Source organism: Psammomys obesus, unplaced genomic scaffold, assembly GCF_907164565.1.
Source record: "Psammomys obesus unplaced genomic scaffold, mPsaObe1.curated_primary_1811, whole genome shotgun sequence".
In the NCBI taxonomy this organism is placed as follows: Eukaryota; Metazoa; Chordata; class Mammalia; order Rodentia; family Muridae; genus Psammomys; species Psammomys obesus.
The window spans coordinates 4,335,792-4,360,623 of NW_026592710.1; the positions used below are offsets into that span (position 1 = coordinate 4,335,792).

The window sequence follows — 24,832 nt, forward strand, 5'->3', positions numbered from 1 at the left end:
GCTTTTGGCTGTGTTTCATTCAGTGCCCTTTCTAAGTGTTGGGTCCCAAAGTAAGCTGTCATTCAGGGACGTGGTTTTCTCTGCCTGAGAAAAGTGGGTGTGGCATTGCTGGTCACCGCTGGACTTCTCCTGGCTGTAGAGAAAGGCCGTATCACTCCTTCCCATTCCAGAATCCCAACGCTCTCTAGATTGATGTCTTTGGAGTGCAGACCTCACCACCAACAATTGCAGGGGTGCTGGTTGCCCTCTAGTGGTCACTGACAAAGGGAGTGGCTGAGCAGAGGACCCTAAGCATGCGTCCATCCCTTGGGCCCAACCAGAGCCTAGGACCTCTGGGTCTTCCTGCAGGCTCTGGGCACTGCTCATCACCTGGCTGTGATGAGAGGCAGGGAGGGGGCAGAGAAGAGATTCTAGGAAGCCTCTGACCTCTAGCCTTCTGCTTCGAGAAACTGTCCCTGGCAGTCTGCTCTCCCCAAGCACGGAGATAGTATCTGCGGGTTTTAATTTTAGTAAACACACTCAGGCAAGGGAAAAGCCGGCTGAGCCACTGGCTTTGGCGCAGGGACCAGGGACGCGAATTTTTTTCCTTGCTCTCAACCCCAGGGAGGGCAAGCTTGGGAAGGACAGGCTGACTTCTTGGTCTGGGAGTTAGGAGGAGAAGTTCTGGGGAGGGGTGTGGCAGTTGGCGTCTGTTGCTTGCAGTAGCTTGCTTGGCCTGGTCCGGTGAGTGAGGCGGGGGAGTTGGCGAAGGTTGTGGCCTGCAGGCCAAAGGCTTGTTTGGGAATGTGGCCCTGGCAGCATCTCCCTTCTCCCCCTCTATAAGGTCACTAGAGAAAAGTGAGCAGGCGGTGGTGAGGTGGATTGGCTAGACTTGGCCGAGTTTCTCCCGACCTTGATGGGTCACGTCCTTTCTGTTTGTAATCTCGGGCGAGAACAGCTGACAAATGGCCTGGTAGGAGACAAAAACCGAACAACAGACTCCCTGGAAAGATACAGTGAATAGGATTTAATTGAATTTTTTTTTTTTTTTTTTTTTTTTTTGCCTAGACATTGATTTGACCCTGTAAGACGTATATAGTAAATCATTAAGAGAATTAATATACATTAAGGTGTAGGCTGTTATCATAGAACTTTTATTGTGCTTGTAGTTATATTTTAATTATTATTTTAATGACTATCTGCATTTCAAATTGTGATAAATCTATTTCATTTTATTTTTTAAATACATGGGCTGTGGTTTTACAAGGTGGCGTGGAGTGTGGCCCATTGATGAGCACCATTCCTTCAGTAATGAGAGTGAACACAGACTGAAATGATTTACACACTTACAGAAAAAGCCAATTAATATCTAACCATTAAGCACAAATGTTATAGCTGAGCCTCACTGTCTTCCCTATTCTCTGGGCTCCTATTGGATCATGCAGAGACTGACTTTTAAACCAAGTAAGTGAAGGATGCTCTAAAATCAGAAATGCGTGGGACCAATTAAAACAAAGAGCCTGGGCTGTAGCATGCTGACACCACACTGTGGCTTCCTGCCTGGGGGATCATTACCAAAGTGAGCAGTGGCGATGGGCTGTTTGAAGGATGTTCAGAGGTCTGCGGCTCCATCAGGAGGGTCCGTGTTCGTGGTAGTTTCTCCTGTGGAGAGGATCTATGCATGGTCTCTTCTGAGCCTCGGTGGAATTAAAGGCAAATTATGGTTCCATGCTTCTTGGCCTTTGTATGCATGGAGACTGGCTCGGTGGCCACTCTCAGACCCAAAGAAGGGTCACAGAGGCTTTCTCTGTGACTGTAGATGCTGGTTGATGTCGGCAATTTTGAGACGTGTGCAGGCCGCATGTCTTGGTAACCAGAGGTGGGCAGATGTGGACTGTGAAGGTATAAGATGTAAGTGTTTAACACAGCACTAAACTATTAGATAGATGATTTTAATCTGGTTTATTTTTTTATTCATTCCCTCACTCACTCATTTGATATTAATTTTTTTTTTTATTGACCCAGTGTTCCAGGGCCTGGGGAGTTCCATAGTGATTGAAGGGGGTCTCTGCATTCCAGTGGGGGTGGGGAAGGACATGGAAAGGCAGTCAGCAAAGAACAGCAGAACCCACAGCACATTAAAGAAAGTCAGCTGAGAGCCCACGCTCCATGGGCCAATCGGGAAACAGTGAACTGGACAGGGCCCTACGAGATGTTACTTTTTAATGCAGTGAGCGGTGAAGGTCTTGCCAACAAGAGGGCATTTGATCTGGGATCCAAAGGAAAGCAGGGAGGGAGCTAGGATGATATCCTGAGATTGCTCACACTGAGGTCTTAGAGTGGGGTGTGCCAGGTGACCGGGAGGCAGCAAGGGGCTCTGCATCGTACAGAACCAGCCGGTTACTGTAAAGACTTTTATGTTGGCTTTGAGGGAGACAGGGCTGGTGGGGGGGGAGCTGGGATGTCGCAGGGAGGAGGACATTGCAGCCATCCAGGTGAGAGTACCGCGGTGGCGGGCAGCGACGTGCTGGACGGTGGCCATTTTGGAAGGCAGAATGAGCGCATTTGCTACAGGTGCTATGGAAGCAGAGGACACAGGTGACTTCCGACTGGCCAGAGGAGCCCCTGGGAGGATGAGCTTCTCCCACTGAAGGGGCACAGGGGAGGGCTTCAAAGAGTCAGTTATGTGTAATGTATTAGTTACCTTTCCTGTTGCTGTGACCAAGTACACGGAGAGCAACAGGACAGGAAGTCTGTTTTGGATCACAGATCAAGAGCGTAGCACATCATGATGGGGAAAGCGTGGTAGCAGGAGTCCAAGGGGCTGGTTGCCTTGTCCCTGCAGTCAAGGAAGCAGGATGGACAGGACGTGGTGGCAGGCTCTAAGACCTGCAGACCTCCCACACCAACCACTTCCTCCGTGAGGCACCACTCCTCAAAGGCTTCACAGCTCCCAACATCATTCCCAGCTGGGGACAAAAATGCTTAACGTTTCTACTTTTGAGTCTGTGGAATGTCAACACCTATGTCACAGAGTTATGGCAAAGTGACGTGAGACGCTCTTGGGAACTCGGTGCTTGGCTTTATGTGGTCTTTCAGCAGCATCCTTGTCTTTTGGACTGAGAGGTGAGCAGGAGGATCTGAGGTGCCTGGAACCTGGGCCTTTTAAGGTTATCACTATTTCCCCAGGGCAGGAAGTAGATCAAAAGTTTGGGTAAAATCCCCATTTTCAGTAGCTGTGAAGTATCACAGAGAGATCAGAGAGACAGAACACACCCTGTGCCAGGGTCTGAAGGAAAGGCAGCCTTCCTCAGCCATCTACCCAGCTTTATTGCATGCCTTGCAGAATGGCACATTTTCATTTCAAGATTAAAGCCATTTTGACTTTGAGTTAGAGTCTTTGAAGTACAGTTTTCTCCTAATTATAAAACATATGCTAATTGTAGAAAAAATTGAAAAATAGAGGAAAGTGCACAGAAATGGAATTGATTTAAGTACTCACACCCAAATCCAACCACTGTTAATGTTCTCATAAAACGTCTTCCAAAACTCTTCAGTATGTTTGAGATTATGTGTTGCACAACTTTTATGGCATTTTTCAACATTCTCATACATAAGGCATTCCTCATTGGTTCTAAAATTTAGTGAGTGTACATGTTCGTGTGTGTGCACGCGCATGTGTGTGTGTGTGTGTGTTATGGGGTGGAGAGTAACACAGAATGTGTATACAAGTTTGGAGCAAAACCTTGTGGAATCATCTTTTCCTTCCAGCTTTATATGAGCATCATTGCACAGTAAGTGCCTTTAGCTGCTTCGCCATCTGACCAGCCCATAAATGTTTAAAATTTTTATTTTATGTGTGTGACTGTTTTGCCCACATGCATGTATATACATTATATCTGTACAGTGCCTGTGAGGGCCAAAAGAGGGGGTCATATTCCCTGGAGATGGAGCTACAGATGGTTGTGAGCGGCCACGTGGGTGTCAGGAATCACCTGGGTCCTCTGGATGAGCAACCAGTGCTCTTAGCTGAGCCATCTCTCTAGCCTCCCACAGATGTTTAAAATAGTTGCATAATGTAGAATCTTTACAATACCCATCCAGATTTAATAGCTAGGTGAAATTATAGTAATATTTAACCATTTGCTTCAGCGATGAGTTCCAGGTCTGGTTTTAAGCAACTTTACATAAATTCCTTCACTTAACCCCCATAGCAGCTGGCGTATAGGTGCAGTTGTCATTGCTAGCGTACGGTAGTGCCTTCACTGCTCAGCCAAAGCTCTTCATTGAGCCGCGGAGCAGAAGATGATCATTGCGTGGTCAGCACCAGCCCTGCCTGAGGGCTGGGCTCGGCAGGTCAGAGTGCAGCTGCCTTCTTCTTCTTTCTTCTTTAAATTGATGTTTTTATTTTTTCACTTTACATCCTGATTACATCCCTTCTCTCCTCCCAGTACCACCCACCCACCTTCTTCCCCTTTCCCCCTCCCCTTCTCCTCAGAAAAGGGGAGCCCCTCTCTTTTGTACCGACCTATCCTGGCACATTAAGTTGCATCAGGACTAAGTACATCCTCTTCTACTGAGGTCAGGCAAGGCAGCCCAGATAGGGGAAAGTGATGTAAAAGCAGGCAATAGAGTCCATGTTAGAGACAGCCCCTGCTCCACTTGCTAGGGAACCCACATGAAGATCAAGCTGCCCATCAGTTACATATATGTCAGGACTTCCAGTGGATGAAGGGGGACACCAACCCACCCACAAAACCCTCAACCCAAAATTTATCCTGCCTACAAGATATGCAGGGATAAAGATGAAGTAGAGATTGAGGGCATGGCCAACCAATGACTGGCCCAACCTGAGACTCCCCCCCCCCCATGGAAGAAAGCCAACCACTGACACTATTAATGATATTCTGCTATGCTTGCAGACAGGAGCCTAGTATAACTGTCCTCTGAGAGTCTCCACCTAACAGCATATCAAAACAGATGCTGAGACTCATGGCCCAATATTAGGCATTGCTGGGGAGTCTTGTGGAACAGCTACCTTCTTGAAATCACCATGGAGCTATGGATAAAGTTAAAAGCCTGTCTTATACTTCAACTTAGCAGGAGGAAGGAATTCCCACAATGTTGATAACTGTTGAACAAAACCCACAATATTCTCCATCTCCTGGGCCTGTAGTTCCCCATTTGTGTGCTTTTCTGGATTACATCCTGTGTTTTCAACTAACACTGCCTCTTAACTGTCATTTTGGCCATTTCTTGGACACAGAGTTAGAGGTCTTCATGCTCAAGGATATGCCATGGCAACTGTAGTACAGAGGGCAATTCAATTTTTCAATACTTTGTCCTTGGCAAGAAGCCAGCAATATATTTTATGTCTTGACCCAGAACACATATCTATATATTCACCTGGAATGAAATACCTGGACAGAAGTTTCAGGAAAACAGTATGTGTGTGTACACTCTTAGCTTTTCTTTCACTCCATTTGACCTGGAAAGATGGGTCAAGACCTACAAAAAGTGTGCTAACCTGGGCCAGAGAGATGGCTCAGTGGGTAAGAGCATGAAGACCAGAGTCAAGATCCTCAGTACCCACATAAAGGCTAAGCATGGGTGTGTATGCCTGTGACTCTTGCACGGGGGCGGGTGTGGGAGTTGGGTGGGGAGGGAGCAGAGATAGGGAATTGCTCGTACCAGCCTAGCCGAAACAGTTTTAGGTTCAGTGAGAGATCACGTTTCAAAAGGATGTGTGGGTCACACTATGGCCCCTCTCTGGCCTCTACAGATGTGTGCAAATATGCACAGGTCACAGGCATGAGCAAACTGCACACCGGCAATGGAACACTGTTGGTTTAAAACCAGAGGCAGCATCCCAAAGTGGTGTTTCAGGGCCAGGGCCAGCACACCTGTTCCTGGTTCAGGACCTGGGACAGCGCTCTCCTCTTTTTTTTTTTTTTTTTTTAATCCCATTTTAGTTTTTTTATCCTGAAGTCTGGCCTGGGTGGACCTCACTTTTCCCTGTCTTCCTGACTCAGTGACCTTAGAAGCTGTGCTCAGGTGTCTTTCCTTCAAAGGTCATAAGCTTTCAGAGAACGTGGAGGTCTCAGAGGCTCGTGTTTCCCCAAGCGCATGACTCAGATCCCCAAGGAATTTCAAGTGCTTGCAAGTGAAAATGAGCTCTGCATCCGGGCAGCTCCCGGGGTGTGGATGGCTGTAGATCGTTGACATTGACTTTGTGGACCAGTAGCACATTAGGCAGGGAGGGCCTCCCTTTGTTGGAAGCTCGTTTTCACATAAAGACTGGGTTGGGGGCACAGCTCAGTCAATGAAGAGCTTGCCACGCACTTCACCTCCAACACTGATGTTTTTAAAGATCCAGAGCTGAGGTATCTACCTGTAATCCAGGACCTGGGAGCTGGACACAGGAGCTCTCCAGCTGGCTGGCCAAAGAGCCCATCAGAACTGGTGATCCCTAGATTCCCAGGGAGATGTTGTCTTGAAAGACAAGGCGGATGGACCCTGAGGAATGACACCTGAGCTTGTCTTCCAGCCTTTGCACATATGTGCACTTACATACCTGTACATGCTCTGATACACATGCACATCCCCGCACAGGAGCAGGCACGTGCACATGGGCAAGGAAAAACAAAAACAACAAAGCAGGAACAAAAGCCGTGAAGACTGCACCAGGCTTCCCTTCTGCCAGTGCGGCCCTTGACAAGCCTTTGGGAGCAGGCTCCCTTTGTGGTTTTGGCACTCTGTGCGCTGTCTCCTTACAAAGTTCCCCCGAAGTCTGATCCGATTGACTGAGGCTTGTGCCCTACAGCCATGCTGATTGGTGTGACACGCTGGGCTGCTGCTGAGCTCCTTATCTTTCATCTGGCTGCTTGATGTTATCAAAAAGTGAGGAGGTAAAAGAGCTGTTTTTTTTTTTTTTTTAAGCTGTGTCTGTATGTGTGCATGCAGAGAGAAAGAGAGAGAGGTTCGTGGGGGTTATCCATGTGGGTGTGTACAAGTGTGCTGTGGGCACCTGTGTGTGTCATGTCTGCTTGTGTGTGCCTGTGTGTGTGTGTGCCTATGTGTGTGTGCGTGAGTGTGTGTGTGTGTGTGTGCATGTGTGTGTGTGCAGGCCAGAGGTTACATCAGGGGCCTTCCTCGACCACTCTCCACCTTAGTAGGTGACAGATTTTTTATGTGAGTGGAGAGCTCGGTCACTCAGCTAGACTGACATGCCGGTGGCCTCCACACTGGTGGCCCCCACGCTGGTGGCCCCCAGGGCCTTGCTTTCTTGGCACCCTCACAGCACATGCTGATGCACCAGATTTTTACGTGGCCGCCAGACATCCAAGTTTAGCCCCCACAATGTGCTTCAGTTACTTTACCATTCACCGCCTCCCTGGCCTCCCGTCAGCCTTCTGATGGACTCTGAGGGTCCCAGGTCTAGCTCACCTGGCCAAAGCGAACCCAAGGCAGGTGTGTTTACAGCTAGAGCAAGGCGCGTGTTGCCTGCAACCTGGCCCCATTGCTGCCTGCTTCGGGTCCCCCTCTGCAGTAGCATCACAATGGCCCATTTGAGTGGGGAGTCAGATAGGGAAGGCTGTGTTCTGCATATGTTCAGGTCTTCTGAGACCAAACTCAGCCCCCTCCAAAGCAGGGAAGAGAAGCTGCCTGCCGACGATTTACGCGATTTACGCATTCTCCTTTTGTTTGCTCTTCACTCCCAGAAGCTCAAAGCCGGGGTGCCTGCTTGCCGCTTGGGATTCCTGATTACAGGTGTTAGCAAACAGAGCTGGCATCTGAGCCTACCTCCCCTTGTGCGGGTGGGTTATGAAATTCAAACACTATTGAAACCCAAACACCTTTCATCTATTAATGGCCACTGGTGGCCTATAATCAAGTCACACTCTGTTAGCTACACAATTAACTTGTTTGTTTGAAGTGTGAATTAAGGTTTTGAGGCATTTGCTAATGAATCTTCCTTGCTTCCTGCTTTAGTGAAAACTCCTGTATTTTCCTAAAGCGAATACCTCTGGAATGTTTGGAAAGGTAATTGTCAGGCCTGTTTTCTCACTATGCACAGTCAACATCTGTTCAGCTTTCACCCAGAAAGGAAGAAGCAGGCTCTGGGTCTGGGAAGAGAGCTCACAGTACAAGAATTCTTGCAGCACAAGCCTGAGGACCCCAGTTCAGAGCCCCAGCATGCACATAAAAAGCTAGGCATGCCATATGTGTGCCCCAAACTCCCATGCTGGCAGGGAGGGGGTGGGGAGAGTGGAGGAGACAAGAGGATTCCTGAGCCTTCCTGCATGCCAGACCAGCTGTGAAATGATGAGCTCAAGAGTTTGGTTTGCAGCACCCACACTGGGAAGCCCAACCACCTGTAGGTCCAGCTCCAGGGGTTCCTGCTCCTATTCTGATACGCGTGAATGCACACATGTACACACATGTGTATATACTGTTACACACACACACACACACACACACACACACACACACACACACACTACCGAGTCCTCCTTCCCTTAGGCTGTGTCTTCGATTGATGCTCAGTTTTACAACTTCAGAAATGAACTGCCTCCGCTTTCTGTGTCTGGCTCAGCTGGAGTGTCCCTTCTCTGGGAGCAGAGGTGTGGGAGGGAGTCTCCCCCTTTGCTAGCCTTCTCTGATTCTCTCTTAGTTTGCGACTCTCCTCTGGAACGCCTTTCTTTCGGAGATAATGGGATTCCATTATGAGGTGTGAGGAAGTCTGCTGTGAGGACAGGGAGCTTCGATCAATGGTTTCCGTTTGGGTCTCGAATGTGTTGTTTTAAGATGGTGTGCTTCTGTTCATTTTTTCATTAGTCTCATTGGGTTGGGGTGGTGATGGTGGGGTTTTGGGTGGGAGCTGTTTTCCCTGTGAGGACATGGAGCTACCCAGAGTTAGGTGGCTTTGCTTGTATCAGAGGCAGGAAGACCAGGTGTCCATTTCTGCTGCCTCCATGGAACCAGAGTCATTGCTGACAAACTTCAAGGTTTCCTGACCTGTTTGATTGATGGAAACCCATTTCAAAAAGGGCTATATTGATTAATATGCTAGAGCAGACCATTATGGGTGGAAAGATCTCCTCTTTCTCTCTCTCCCTTCCCCCATCTCTCTCTCTGTCCTTGATTTATATAGCCAGGAATTCAGAATTTACCTCAGAGCCCTCCACAAAGCCCAGGTGGATGTACCCCATTTTTATGCAGCTTCCCCTTGTCCCTCACTCTATGTGGCAGTTGGCAGTGTGCGGCTGTTGGTGACACTCTCTGTGCAGACAGAATCCTGCCAAGGTGGAGGAAGAAGCCAGATTCTTAGCAGAGCCTCTTCAGGTTTACATCACAGCTCTAGAAACAATAGGCGCTGCTCTTTCAGGCTCTTCATTCTTTATCGGAACCTGTCAGGGCTGTGTCTTCCTCCTGGAGCACAGGTGATGGGCAGTGCTGTTCACAGAGGCAGAGGCAATGTGGAGACAAGCCTGACACCATCTCTTGCTCCACTTTTGGGCACTCAGGCTTGCCTAGCTACCCACAGGCCTTGTGTGAGGCTGTCTCTGAGCACTCACGGGCACACTCGGGGTTTTAACGCTACTTTTTGAAGCAATATATATCCTTTACTCAAAGATGGCTGCCCTGCCTGGGAGTACAGTAAAATCTGTAAAAATGTAAAGCCTTTCTGTTGGCCCTGTTGGAATAGCTAGAACCAGATTTGTCCTCTTGCTGTGATGAAATTGGAGAAAGTGCATAACAAAGCATGTTTAGCAGTCGGGCTGTGGGGTCATGCTGTAGCCATCATGGAGACTGTGAGCCATGCTGCTCTTTATATTTCTGCCCAGAAGCATTTCCAGCCCATGGTTCAGGGTGCTATCCCAAGCAGAGGCCCTGGTCAGCGGAGGAAAACTGAAGTAGAAATTGGAGAGGATGATGTGGTCAGAATATCTCAGGGTAGAGTATCAAGGAGGCATGGGCTTTGCAGAGTAATTGTTCCAGAGATAAATTCCACAGGACTCAAGTAGAAATGGAAGTGACCATGGTTGTGTGTGTGTGTGTGTGTGTGTGTGTGTGTGTGTGTGTGTGTGGCGGGGGGGGGAGCAAAAGAGAACCTCAGGTTTTGATTCTCTTCTCTTTGTGAGACAGGGTCTATTTGCTTGGAACTCACAAAGCAGGCTGCTAGCCAGAAAGTCCTAGAGTCTCATCTGTTTCCAACCTTCACAGCATTACCATACTACCATCCCCAGGCTTGTTTTAAAATACGAGTTCTAGGGATTGAACTCAGGTCCTCATGCTTGTGAGACAAGTGCCTTATCAAAGGAACCATCTCTCTTACCCTTGAGGTGTTTGGTTTTGACTTCGAGATTGGGAAATTCTTTGGGGGCATTCAGTGACATCCAACCCTGGCAGAGATTGAGCTAAAATATTTCTAGATGACAGGTCTGTGGACCCTACCTTTCATAAAGGTTAAAGACAAGGCCTGAGGGGAATCAGATGGGTGTACAAGAATCTTAAATCTGCCACAGTGAAGCCCAGCACTTTTAGTTTGAAGACATGGGAGACATGGGGTGGCTCTGTGTTAGAGAACTTGGCTAGCATGTGCTCAGGCCCTGGATTCTAAACCCAGCACTGAATGAAACCATGTTATGGCGAATGGCTTTCCAAACCTGAGTAGAGCAGTAAAACTGATGATTCAGACATTCAGCAAGCAAAACAAATGTGAAGAAAACCACAGAAAGGAGCTCTTTGAGTGTGCTTCAAAAAAGTGATGGAAAGAAATGCTTTGTCAGCCAGAAGGGGGTAAAAGACAGATGACAGAGGTCAAAGATGGATGCCTCCTACAGGCTTCCCATCAGCTACTGTGCAAGTCAGACAGCAATGAAATGAGAGGGAGGGAGAGAGAGAGAGGGAGAGAGAGAGAGAGAGAGGGAAAGAGGGAGGAAGAGAGGGAAAGAGGAAGAGAGAGAGGGAGGGAGAAACAGTTTCCCTTTGACACATTGGGGTCAGTAATCAACAGTGCATAAAATTATAGTGCCTGCTTCCTAGCTAGTAGTGAGAAGGGTCAGCTGCCAGAGTTATGACTGGTGTGTGTGTGTGTGTGTGTGTGTGTGTGTGTGTATAGATAGATAGATAGATAGATAGATAGATAGATAGATAGATAGATAGATAAACAATAGGATGTGTATAGGTGTATGTGTGTGCCTAAAATTCTATAGTCAGTAAAATCCTTTTTACATGGTGCCATAAGGTTTGTATTTTGAATGTGATAGCAGAGGTGAATGCTCACATTTTTGTTAATACTCACTGGCTGTACATTTAAAGCAGGATGCATCTTACTGTATGTAAATTAACCTCATGAAGCTGATAAAATACTATTAACCCTTGCGGCTAGAGAGGTGACTGTAGATAAGAGCACTTACTGTGCAAGCATAGAACCCGCTGCATTCGTACCCCTAGCGCCCATGTAAGAGCGTCTATGATGCTATGTGTCTCTGTAGGGTGATAGACAGGCAGATATCGGGAGCTTGCTGACTGCTGAGACTTCAGTCTCTGCTTCAGCGAGAAACCTGGTCCTAAAGGAATGGAACAGAGAATTACAAGGGAGGGAAACTTCATCCTTTTACCAGGTGAGCACATACGGACATGTGTAGCCACAGAGAGAGAGAGAGAGAGAGAGAGAGAGAGAGAGAGAGGGAGAGAGGAAGAGAGGAAGAAGAAGGAGAAGGAGGAGGAGAAGAAGAGAAAGAGAGAGTGAGTGAGAGAGTGAGTTCAGGCCAAGGATCTAATCTATACCAAGAATTTACATTTATTACATGACTTCATTATAATTGTGCTGTTTCAGCCGAGGCACAGAGCAATGGCTAAAGAGTGAAAAAGTAGCTCTCTATTCTAGAAGAAATGCTCTTTATTTACACATGGGAGGACTCAGATTTCATAAGCCATAGAGCAGGATGTGCCCCCGCCCCAGGGGCCTCCAGCTACCGACCCAGCTGGTGGACATTTAGGAGCTTGCTGTAGCCCTCACTGGGCTACACTGGTATTTTCCCCAAAGACACCTTTCCTTCTCAGCCTCAGCCTCTCTTCTAGTTTCCAGTTCTGTGAGAGGCCTTGTCTTAAAAGAACAGAGAGGGTGATGAAGGACATTGGTGATCTGGTTGGCTGGGTGGTTCTTACATTGGCCAGGATCCACTTAGACATGTTTATTATTTGAGTAGGGTTGTAAAGAATTCTACCCAGGGCTGGAGAGAGGGCCCCATAGCTAAGAAGAGTACATACGACTTTTGCAGAGGACCTGAGTCTAGCTCTCAGCATTCATGTTGGAAAGTTTATAGCCATCTGTAACTCCAGCTATGGGGAGTAGCTGACCTTTTCAGGCATTTGAGAGCATGCCCACAATAGACAGATATATGGATGGATGGATGGATGGATGGATCAATATAGATAGATAGATAGATAGATAGATAGATAGATAGATAGATAGATAGATAGATAGAGATAGATCAATCTTCTACCCAAGAGAAGATGGCTAACTTCTCATAGGGATAAAAAGACAGACCTAAGGGCTCCCACAGTGTCAGGGGCAGGGGAGCAGCTATGACCTCTAGGCAAGAAACAGAGTCAATAGATAGTTGAGAAGGTTCTCCTTGCATCCCACTGACTGTAGTCCAGACCTTTAAAAAGAAAGAGTGCATGACCTTCAAGTGAACGTGCTGTTGCCAAGGAGATGAGCTGAGGTCTGCAGAGGTGGCCACAGCTGCTGGAGGACATAAGTGGAAGAACTAGCTGAAGCAGCCTGTGGTGGATGGATTAGGCTCTGTGGCCATAGCTGCGCCACCTGCATGCCACTGGGCTCCATCGAGAGGTGCTGAAGGTAGGCGCATCCCTTAGACTTGCAGGGAGTGGAGGGCTGTGCCTTTCCCCTCTGTCATCATTGGGCCATTCTGAGGTTCTCTGTGTGGCGCGTGGTGTGTGTATGTGCACATGAACGTAGAGGCCTGAGGACAGCTCTGGGGCATTGTTCTTCGGGTGCTAACCACCTTCTTCTAACAAGAGAGTAAGATCTCTCACTATCCTATCACCAGATAGGCTAGGCGGGCTGGCCCAAGAGACCGGGATCTGCCGGTCCCCACTTCCCTGGAACAGAGATTTCAAGTGTGCAACACCATGTCCAACTTCTTAATTGTTCTTTTAAACATGGGTTCTGGGAACCAAACTTGGGTCCTTATGCTTCTGTGGTGAATATGTTACTGATTGAACCATCTTCCTGGCTCCCTTGTTATAAATTTTAACATTTCCTAAGCTGCCAGAAGGAGAATGTTTCCAGGGCTTAGGTTCGGTGTCCATGAGCAGGACAAGGAAGGGTGAGGTTCGAGTTGGGAGAGATGAGTAGTAATGAGGAGTTGGCCCAGGATCAAAATAGGCCGCCAGAATCTCCTGACCACTTCAACCAGCACAGATGATTACTGCCGTAAGGAATGGCAAGCGTGCTGGCGGACGCTGGTCTCCTTAAAAAGCTGTGCTCCAAGCTGTCTTTCTGGATAGCTTTGTTGTCCCATAGCCTTCCAGCCTGCCCAGTTTCCAATGTCATAACTGTCTCTGCAGGAGCCCTAGGTCACATTCCTGTAGGGAGTTATTGAAGGAGGCCAGCTGGGTGGGGTGCAGTGGCCAGAGAGCTCAGGCCCAGCCTCAGGGACACGCGCTTCCTCTGCACCGGCCACTGGTGTTCCATATGAACATCCTCAGGTCTCTGACTTTTTACTTTAGACAAGCAGGGAACTGCGACCCCACCCCCACCCCCCATCAGTAAGTGGCAAAGAAAGCCAAAAGAGAAAAACGTCGCATGGAAGACAGAAAGCCTGACTCTCTGGATCCAGCCACAAGGCTGCCATGGGTGCCTTGTGTCACTTGCCAGTCAACTGGGGTCCACATCTCACCATCTTCTCTTTTACAGACATTCACTTTGTGTCCTCCTGCCATGGTTCATGAGTTCCTGTCCCCTTCCCGACAGTCATCACTGTCTCCCAGCAGTCCCCGTCTCTGCTGCAGCACCATCAAAGCGACATTGCCAGAGCATGGCTCCTTCTGTGTCTTTCCCCTGCTTGTAAGCCTTCCCTGAACCTCCTGCCTCTCCCCTCTGCTTAAAAGCTTCGCCAACCCCTGGCTCTCGAGGCTGAGGTTCCGCTGGCCTGGCACTTTAATTGCTCCCAGTCTGGGGCCTCTGCACGCCCCTGCTTAGGTACTGCTCATTTTCCCCAGACCCTGTCAACTCCAGCTACTTTATTTGCTGATGTTTCCCTGGGCATGCTCACTCTTCCTGTTTCCTGTCCTTGCTCACGCTGCGCCAGTGTCTCTGCCACTAGCCTGCCTGACAGCCCCCTGCTCACTCCAGAGCTGTCCAAGTGCTAGCTCTTCCGCTCAACCTTTCCCTCTTTTCTCCTCGGCGTGAGATCATTGTTCACTAATGAAACATGCTCATAGGCCTTGCACTTGACAGGCTGGCCTCGGCTCTCGAAGCCCTGTCTGTCTTCCCAGCTGGTTCCCCAAGCACCATCACTCACCTCTCTTTGAACTGTTAGGACTTGGTTTCTGGTATGCACTAGGCCCTCAATAATTCACCACCTAATCGTAGCGGTGAGTGGACACATACTGATGGTGTGAGCTGCTGTGTCTTTGCTGGCTCATTGCTTCTTCACCATCGGCACTGGGAAAGCCACAAGCATGCTTCCCCACGCCTGCACAACAGACAGCTGCACTCGGCTTCCATTTTGCAGAAGTGAGGCTGTGAGACACGAACTCTGAGCTTACCACCAGAGGTCTTCTAGACACCTGCCTCGCAGAGGCCATCGCCACCGGTGTCATACGGTGTCACAGTGGAGCTGTGGCACACGCCACCGGGAAACAGGAAGAGGAAACCCACCAGCCTGCATGCTCATCCTCTCTAACAGGGAACTCATCATTTTGAGTTGGGGCACTGGTTTGACTTGTGGGTGGGGACACAGACTATGCCATGCAGGTCTGGGCCTGATCATGTAGATGCCTGGAGACTGACAAAGATCCAGGAGAGTTTAAGCAGGACCCTACACCACTGGACCCGGGGGCAATCCTTGCCACAGAAATGGACCCAGCAGCGTCGTTCAGGAAGCCTTGCCATGGGGAAGGGGTATAGAATGGTTATTTATTTAAATTACGGCCAATTATTTTTAGTGAAGTGCAGTGAGTGGCAGGTTCTGGGAAAATTTTCTTGCACTGTAAACAGGTTGGTTAGAAGTCATTAATATGACATTCACACATCCCTAATAAAGTACATAGCACGGAGAGCTAGCACCACCGAAATGCCCAGAGGACGCTCAGTATGAGCCTTAAAACCAAGAGTATTGGAAACAAGATATTTTTACTTCACATTTGGGAGTAATATAATTGCATTTTGTGGCTCCAGCAGATGCTGAGGCCAGCTGCTAGGAGAGCACCGCCTCCCTACCCCAGCGTCCGTCCTCACAGATAAAACCCTTGTGCAGAGCGCCATCAAAACCAAACTCTGAAAATTACCCCTCGGTTGAAAACCCATTTTTCTATGCAAATGGTAGCTGAGACTGTATGGACTATGGAGATGTTTTTATTCCTGGGCTCAGGAGAATATAGAATAAGCATATACCAAAATATGTGCGTATACAGGGGACTACACACAAGCAGTACATATATATGTACATAATACATACTATGTATGCATAATGTATAATATGTATATACACACATGAACCATACACACATAGCCCAAACACACGCACAGATACACATGCCCAAACACATATGTGAATGCATATGATACCATCCAACATGCACAGTATATATGGGCCCAAACACACGTGCGTATATACCTGTACACACGCAAACATTCATATACACATGAATACCCAGACACACACGTGTGCAAGAACATGCACACGTGCACACATACACACACACAAGCATGAGCATAGATACACATACTCAAATATCTACACACACATTATATACATTCAAACATAGTATCTACTGAAACACACACGTGCATAGTTAAACAGATATGTATGTGTGTATACCGATACACATATGTACAAGCATGCAAACATGCACAGTGTTATCTGTTTGATTTATCACAGAAGCGCCACGGCCTCTCCACAGACCTTTTCTTTCCCTGGCTTTGAACTCGTGTCTGGAAGATGGACTAAAAGATTGTCAGGAGCCTGAGCAGGATTCCACCTTTTTCTGAGAGCTGTTTCTGGTGTGATGGTTGGAAGCTGCAGTCTCTGGGCTGACTGTTCTGTGTCGCTGGAGAGACTCTCTCTCTCTCACCTTTCTTTCTGTGTGTGTGTGTGTGTGCGCACACGTGTTTGTCTGTCTTTGGGGGGTGCCTCCTGGGGAGAGAGCCAGAGCAGTAATAAACTCAGGATGTTCAGCCCCTCTGAGGCTCCGTATTCCACACCCGGAGGTGGGGGCTCCTTCACTCTGAGGGAGACTGAGGTGATCTGGGTCCTGCCTGCAGGGGAGCGTCTGCTGGTGGTGGGCCCTCTCTCCCACCCTGACTCCACCTGACTGCCAGAAGGTTCAGTCTGTCACAGGCTCCCACGGTGTCTATTTAGGGCCCCATCCCACACGCCAGCCTTGTTTGGCCCCCGAGCCCAGTAGAGGTGGGCCGGGAGTGGAAACGCATGCCAGGTTTAGAAAACAGTATGAATAGGAGACAGCGCTGCTGCTCTCTAAAGCTGGGAAAATGCTATTTTAGATACGTTTGGGTTAAAATATAAAACCTCTTATTAAAGTTCTCAACATTTTTTTAACCTTAAAGAGTGTAGATGCTTGAAATTTCAGGGCGACACATGGCGGCATAGGTCCCTGCTACTCGCTGCTGGAGAGTTGGGCTTCAGTGCTGAGGGCAGGCCTGGGTGGGCATTTCTGCACAGCACCTACCATGGCGCTCTGCAGCTACAGCCCACACTGCTCATTCCTGCCCCTTCTCCCTGCACCAACAGAGGCTCCGGTGCGGCCGTGTGCGTTTTCACTGTGTGTCGGAGAATTTTGCATACCCCATGCAGCCTTCTAAGGCAGCAGTTGCGTTTTCGTCCGAGAACTGCAGGGCTCCATGGCTATGTAGAAACCCAGGTTCAGATTCTCCACACACTGCTGTGCAACAGAATGTGCTGTGTGCCAGGAGTCCTGGAGGACCACCGTGATGGCAGAGCAGGCTCCAGCAGCAGTCCACTGTGGGTGGAGGACAGATTTTCCAGGGAGGCTAGGCCATAATCAGGACCTGAAGGGGATGTGTGCAAAGATGGTGGAGACGGCTCTAGGAGCTGGATCAGACAGCGGTACTGTCTTACCCACAGGCCTCTAGGCCCCGCACTGGCGTACCACCACTGTGGGCTCTGAGGTTGTCTTAGAGCCTGCAGGCATCGCTGAGCCCTGGATGGTGTGTTCTGCATCTGGTTGGGTAGCCTGAACTCCCACCCTTCACAACAGTGCCCCCGGGACAACCCTTCTGCCTTCCTGTTGGCAGGGACCCTTGCTGATGCAAAGCAGAGTCCACAGAACTGTGAATTCTCTTCCCTACAGGCTGCTGTCTCTGCCCCGGCCACACACACGCTGCATTTTGGCAGCAGTTTTTCTATTTGAACATCCAAAGGACAAACTGAACATTTAAAATCTGCAAGCTGGACAGTCTTTGCTTTGGAGCCTGCTGCGAATTCCTTCATCTTGACAGTGGAGTCATTCTTCCTAGTGTCAGTGTAGGATCTGGGATGACTGAGGGATACTAGGGCAACAGGAGGGCGGGGGACGTGCCAAGACGAGCATTTCAGTCCGAGTCTGTGTGTAGGCGGGCAGGCTGATGTCTCCATCACCTGGCTACATCCAGCTGCATGCATGGAGCTCTCTTCTTACCCTTTGACAGATAAGTATGATAAAATACTACAGCTGTGGTTCTCAACCTCCCTAATGCCGTGACCCGTTAGTACAGAATTACTTTTGTTGCCACTTCATAACTGTAATGTTGCTACTCTTGTGAGTTGTAATGTGAATATCTGTGTTTCTGATGGTTCGAGGTGACCTCTACGAAAGGGTCGTTTGACCCCTAAAGGGATTGCGACCAACAGGTTAAGAACTGCTGCTCTACAGCATTAGTGACACTTAGTGTCATCCCAGTGTGTGCAACCAGCTAGTTCCTGATAGCTGTACCATCCCCAAAAGGAGACCCCATCTCCTTTCATCACCCACTCCTCATCCCCCCCTCGTCTTTAGCCCTTAGCAACCTCAAACTCACATTCTCTGCCAAATGACTGGCGTATTCTGTGCATTCCATTAACAGCATTCTTAACACACCGCCTGCTGTGGTGGCCTTCTTTCACTTAGCTTTGTGCCTTCCCTATGACGTGTCCTCGTTGCAGCCCTCTGGAATGAGACTTTGCTCCTGTTCCTGTTTTCTCTGTGAGCCCATTCATTATCTAAGGACCAGGTGGCCTCTGCCTCTTCCTAAGTTCTTGCCACTAATGCTGCTGTGAACATTTGCATCTTTACTTTTTAATTTAAAAAAACCTTTAACAATGTGTCTTTCTGTGTGTCTGTATGGTGTGCACACGTAAGTGTAGGTGTCTGTAGAGGCCTGAAGAGGGCGTCAGATGCCCTGTAGCTGGAGTTACAGGCAGTTGTGAGTTGTGAGTGCTGGGCACTGGTCTGCTGCCAGAGGAGGGCACCGTCTTAACTGCTGAGCTTCTCTTCACCCCCAGTTACTCTGAATTTCCCAGGCTCTTACACGGTCCCATAGCATCAAACTCCAACCAAACGAGAGTGTTTGGTGTTTTGGTGTCTGTGGGTCTCCATCTGCCCAGTGAGGTCCTAAGTTTTGAAACACTGCCCCCCATCTGGTGAGGAAGGAGTGAACTCTGGCAAGGGCAATGGGCAAGAAAGACCTGGTAGCATGAGGCCAGAGTTAAATGGGTGACCCAGGCACTCCCGGAACACCCGGAGACCAGCAACAGCATGTGACAGCCCCTGGTGTCATGTCCAGCCGCCCTGACCTTGCAGAGGCAGGATCTGGGTGCGAGGATTTCGTTTCCTTGCTCAGAAAGTGGTTATGAAGTAGAGTGGGTGCTCTTCCAGGCTGTGTGCGATGTGTCACAGATAGGGAGAAACCACACACACACACACACACACACACACACACACACACACCGTCAGTGGCCAAGGGAAGCTCCTTGCTGAGTGATTTCCTGGTCCCTTGTTTGTCCGCACACTGGCTTAGCAGGCCCGTGCTGACCCTTGGCTATACTTCCGAGCACACCATGTTCCTGCAGGGCCTCCGTCCGCCCTGTGGCTGACACATCTTTCCCCATCCTCGACTGTGAGTTCATGGGCTGTACAGCCTTCACAGTGTTCTCATTTCTGGGCTGCCACACAGCAGGTGCTTTAGCAAGTGTCCTTAGCACAGCAAGGGGCAGGAGAGGTTTTCTTCCTCGGGGGACACGGCAGTGAGGAACCCTGCCTGGCTGTGGCGGACGCGGGTGGAAAGATGTCTGTGAAGGTCAGTAGGCCTGTGGATTGTAGAGTGCCGGAGGCAAGGGTGTTGGGATGTCCCAAGCCTCCATCTTTAGGGTCAGTGGGGTGTGACCCTTGGCCCAGGCAGGGATCTGGGGTGTCTTAGAGTTCCTATGGCCATAAGCAGCCTGGGAGGGAAGGGTTCAGTTTCCCTTACTGCTCCGGCATCACTGTCCATCGTGAGTGTGAGTGCAGGAGAGTTGGCTGTAGGGTACAGGCCAGGGAGAGATGCCTGTCAGATGTCTGTGGCCTGGACTGCCTTGTCATGGGCTACCTCCCCAGGGGCCTCCGGACAGGTGCTTCACACCGTGAAGAGCTTGTAATGCTGATCATGGAAGCTTCTGTCCACAGACACACTGTGGCTGTCAGTGTGGTGTAAGGACTACCATTCCCTGTAACTGACCCTGGAGGTGATATTTTCCTATGCGCAGAGGGATTCGGGGTCTGGGTGAGTTAAACAATGTGTTCAACACGAGGCAGCCAGCCTGAGGGGACCCAAGGCAAGGTCTGTGTGCTTATAGACAGGCCCTTTGCAGTGGTATTGAGCTGCCTTTCTGTGGCAACTCAGCTAATGAAATAACTGTGAAGCCGCACTCCAGAGCTACTGTTTTGACATTTTTCAGGTCTCACTTCAACTATCTCCAGCCATAAATACACCCACTTACTACACACACAGGCATGGCTACCCACAGAGACATGTAGACATTTTGCTCATGAATGCAAATTTATCTACACGGTGTCCACCTCCTGACCAGTCCACCCACGCACCTGCCGACCCACCCCAGCACCCATTCACCCCCCTGCCCATCTTTCCTTCTCTCTCTACCTGCTCACCAATGCACCCATTCCCCCACCCGCCCATCCTTCCTTCCTTCCCTCTACCTGCTCACCATCTATTTAGACATCTACCTTCCCAACCATCTCTCCACCCACCTGTTTACCCACCCACGTACCTACTCCTCCTGCATCCAATAGACATCAGGTTTCCCCCTGTACCCCAGGACACCGTTAAGTGCTTTGAATGCATCAGCGATGACATAGCCCTCACTCTTGCATGGTCCGATGGGGATGCTACACAAATCAACAGGCAATTAGGACACACCACGAGCAATCCTGCACACAGAGGAAGGAGCTGTGGGCGTGGGGAGGAGGGACAGCCAGTCCTGTCCTGACAAGAGAAGCGGGGCTGGCCTGGGCATGTGGTCACTGATGTATGATGAGAGCCCAGGGAAGGATTTTCCCAAAGAGAGAAGGCAAATTTCAAAGGGCTTGGGATGACAGCACCGTGGGCTCATTCTTCTGTTAGCCAAAAATCAATGAGAGGAACTTGAACAAGGAAGCAGTCGTTTCTGTCATCACCTGCTGCTCCCCGAGTTCTTGCTGTGAGGTGCAGTCTTCTAGGTTGTGGTGGCATGGCCTCTTACTTCCAATGGATGTGGCAATGGCCGTTTATTATGATCACAGAAGGTCTTGGTCTTCACTGGCCCTGGTGGTCTTCATGGCACAGCAGGTAACTCTGCCCATAACTGTATATTGGATGGTGAGAGTGTATTCCTTCTCCTCCAAGGCTACTGGTCCCAGGGTCAGATGCAGTGTGTCCAAGCCTAAGGGGCTGATGGCCTCTGGACAGGCAGTCTACTCTACTCTATGACACTCAGGGGAGCTCGGCTGCAGTGAGAGATGGGGGAGCCCAACCCCCATGACCCGCGTTTCCCTGACAGTCACGCAGCACCTCTGTGTCACATTGCCACCCAGATTAAGGGAGATGTGCGCCAACCCAGCCTTCATTAGCTTACAGTCCCAGACAGTTTCGTGTTAGCAGATCTGTCTGGATCGAGAGGGAACGGGCCTTGTCATGCCTGAGAAATGGGATAGTGAGTTACTCTGGTGCCTCTTGCTGGCTTCTTGTGGAAATTATTAATAAATCAGTAATTCTACCTGTGATGCTGTTGTTGTCTTTATAAAGTTTTAATTTACCTTCAGGTGCCCACATTTTCTCAATCTTTGCCTGCAACTCAGGTGCCTTGGCTCTTCTCTGAGGCTCTGCTCAATAGATCAAGTTAACAGTGGGACAGGCTCTGTCTGTCTGTCTGTCTGTCTGTCTCTCTGTCTCGGTCTCTCTGTCTCTCTGTGATTCGACTCCAGGGTGGGGTTGGGAGTCAAGCTGAGAGGATGCAGCTCTTTGGTGAGGAAGCTGAAAGACCTCCTGTTCCAGAGAAGCGGAGTGGCGGCCGAGACCTGTTGGCGTGTGCCTCCCTCCCTCAGATGAATGGCATTTGGGATCTCAAAGGGTTTCTGATGTTTTCTTTCCACAGAGAAATATTTTTGTCCTTGCTACTGACTCCTCTTTTGAAACCCAGGCTTTGATGGTGATTGTGTAGCTGGTTGTGTGGAAAGGACTCAGGGAATCAAAAGAGAAGCTGTGTCCAGGTCAACATTTTTCTAGAAGTGTCCAAGCTCCAGCCTGGCCAAGATGCACAGCAGCCGGGGGGAAAATAACAACTTTTTTTTTCTTCTTCTCAGGGTCCAACATGAGCTAATCGTTATCATTATCTTTTTATTCTTCTGTTTCAGGAAATTGCGGCTTATTTAATAACATTTGAGAAACACGAAGAATGGCTAACCACATCCCCTAAGACAAGGTAATGTTCCAGCTCTCACAGTTTTCCAACTCTCTATGCTGAGAAGAGATGATTGGCTTTCGTGGATTACGAGATTCAGCCACTCAATGCAGGGTAACGACTTGACGGCGCCATGTTGTGCCCAATGGCCTGTGAAGGGGAGCACTCATTAATTGGTCCAAGACGGTGGTGGTGAATGCAATGAGAAGGATTAGATGCCAGGCAACAGCTGCCAGGGCTTTTCACAGGAAGGCTCTGGGCTCCAGCCTTCAGGCAGGCACTCAGAAACTTATCAGACAGGTGTGGGGCAGGGGGCAGCTTATTCTGGGAAGGTGCCCGCCTGCCACCATAGCACACACTTTCTAGAAAGGAAAACTAAGTTAGCTGCGGCTTGGATCTCAGCGTGTTTAGATACTGGTAAAGTCGGGTTACTCTTGATTGCCGGGAGGAAGAGCTCCCAAATCAGAAGCAATGGCTAAATATTAGGCAGTAAATGTCCTTGAACCCACTAACTGCCACAAACACTTAACTTCTCTTGCCACCTGGGACTGGAGGGAATTGGTGAAAATACAGCTGACCTGAGTCCTGTGCATGGAAGTGATGTTATTATAAGCGAAAGATGGCGATCCTGGGATTTGGGGCTCACTTTAAAGACAGCTTCTTATTTCCTGCCCAACTCTTTAAGTTTTTATTTTTGATACGTTTCATGCTAAATCATCAGAGATCTGCGGCCAGTCTCTTCCAATTGCTACGGCATTTCTATTAGCAGTGACAGGGCCAGGTGCTTTTGATAGCTGGAAGGTGGCTTGCAGGGCACTGGCTCAGTCCAAGAGGTGGAATTCTCAGCCTGCGACACACGGACAGGGACAAAAGTCTTCAGCATTTGTCAACTGGAAGCAGGATTAGAAGAAGATGGCTTCTTTGCACGCTTGGCCTCAAGTTAGGCTCATCTGTCCCCCTGAGCTGTGGAGGAAGGAGTTCTGGCTTTTGGAACGTTCCCTCATGCGACAGGGTGTATTCATTCATTTTCTTGTTTCTGTGACAAGACACCTGACAAAAACACAACTTCAGGAAACAAACGCGCGTTTTGGCTCAAGGCTTGAGGTTGAACAGTTGATCAGGGAAAGGAAGGCCTGGTGGCAGGGGGAAGCTGCTGGCCACAATGAGGTTCTAGTCAGGAAGCAGAAGGAGATGCCCGCTGACGCTCAGCTCAGGGCCCCTTTTCATCAGTTCAGGGTTGAAGCCCTTGGGGTGCGCCTCCCCCAGTTCAGCTGCGTCCTCCCTCCTCCACTAAGTTAGTGTGGGAGCATGGTAAGGGTTACCCCCAGAGCGCTTTCTCTTAGGTAATTCTAGATTCTTCCATGTTAACAACATTAGCCATCATGCTCCTTGAATCCAAGTTGGATGAAACAACCGTTTCTGAGCCTGAGTGAAGGACTCCCGAACACGGCGGGTTTTAAACGCACGTACGAGCACTCACGCATGCGCACACTCGTGTGCTGTGACCACCGTGCTTTAAAACGTTGCAAGGCTGGAGTTTTCTCTCATATTTTAGCCCAGGTATTTGGGGATCAATTGAAAAAAGGTTGGCACTTCTGGTCACACAGGACTCAGTGACTTTGGGGTCTAATGGATTAAGAGACTTCTTGTCGTGGGGTATAGGGACATGAAAGGCAGGAGAAGGAATAAAGGATTCAGATTCATTTTTGAGGCTTATTTCTGTCACTCAGTAGTGTTTGTGACAGTGGTATGAAAAAATCTCTTAAGCTCCTTAAAAAGCACATTGCTCCTTCCTTCTTTCCTTCCCTTTCTTCCTTCTTTTCTTTTTCCCTCCCTCCTCTCCTCTCTCTCCGCCTCTCCTCCCTCAGTTGCCCAAGTGTTAGGATTTCAGGTGTGTACCACCATGCCCAGCCTCCACCTTCCTTTTGTCTGCATTAGAAAGTAGACCTGCTATCCAGACTGTCTTCCCCTGTCATCAAGAGCATCTCAGGGGAGATAACGCCTGGGACCCGTTGTGCAGGAGTGAGTGGCCCTCACAGGCCATGTCCCTCACTGCTGTCTGTGAGCCCCGTCCCCCAGCCTGCCAGAGGCACCAGGCACTGAGTGGAATTCCTTTAGGCTCCGGGAGCCTGCACTTCTTTCCTCCAGACAGAGCGAACAGGCAAACGCCTGTTACCTTCTCCTGCTTATGCTTGAAAGCTTCTAGTCCCAGGAGAAGGACAAGTTGCCCTGGTTGTTCAAGGACCTTCCTAAATTAGTTGTTGAGTTGAGTTTGGATCCCCTCCCCCACCGTCTCCAGTATTGAAATTAATTGGTGCGGTTAACTGCTGAGTTCCTGCAAACCAGCCTCCTGATATTAAGGAATTAATGGCACCAATACTCTGCTGAATGGGAAGGCAATACAAGTTCTGTTTGCAGCTACTGTTAATTTCATTTTAGAAAATTAATAAGAATGAATTGCACCGTTGACATTTATAGAGTTTGCTAATAAAATGATACATTGTTTGTGTGGAAGAATCCTTATTAAATTAATTGTTGTAATCAGTCCACATATAGATGTTGGTATAGGAACTGCGGAGGGACCCATGCTGTCTCGGAGGTTTGCTGGGGGCCCTTGGGATAAATACTGCCCTTGCTCAAATCTCGCCCTAATTATAGAGAAG

General features: G+C 49.1%; 1 protein-coding gene across 10 annotated transcripts in view; it reads left to right on the top strand.

Moving 5' to 3' along the window:
* The window catches only part of Camta1 (calmodulin binding transcription activator 1), a 791,014-nt gene that overhangs the window by 251,843 nt on the left and 514,339 nt on the right, over nucleotides 1-24,832 (top strand). For all 10 annotated transcript variants that reach the window (XM_055615328.1, XM_055615327.1, XM_055615329.1 and 7 more), the window contains one exon: nucleotides 22,123-22,190. In XM_055615328.1, coding sequence (XP_055471303.1) covers nucleotides 22,123-22,190 — 68 coding nt within the window. The remainder of the gene's footprint in view (nucleotides 1-22,122; nucleotides 22,191-24,832) is intronic.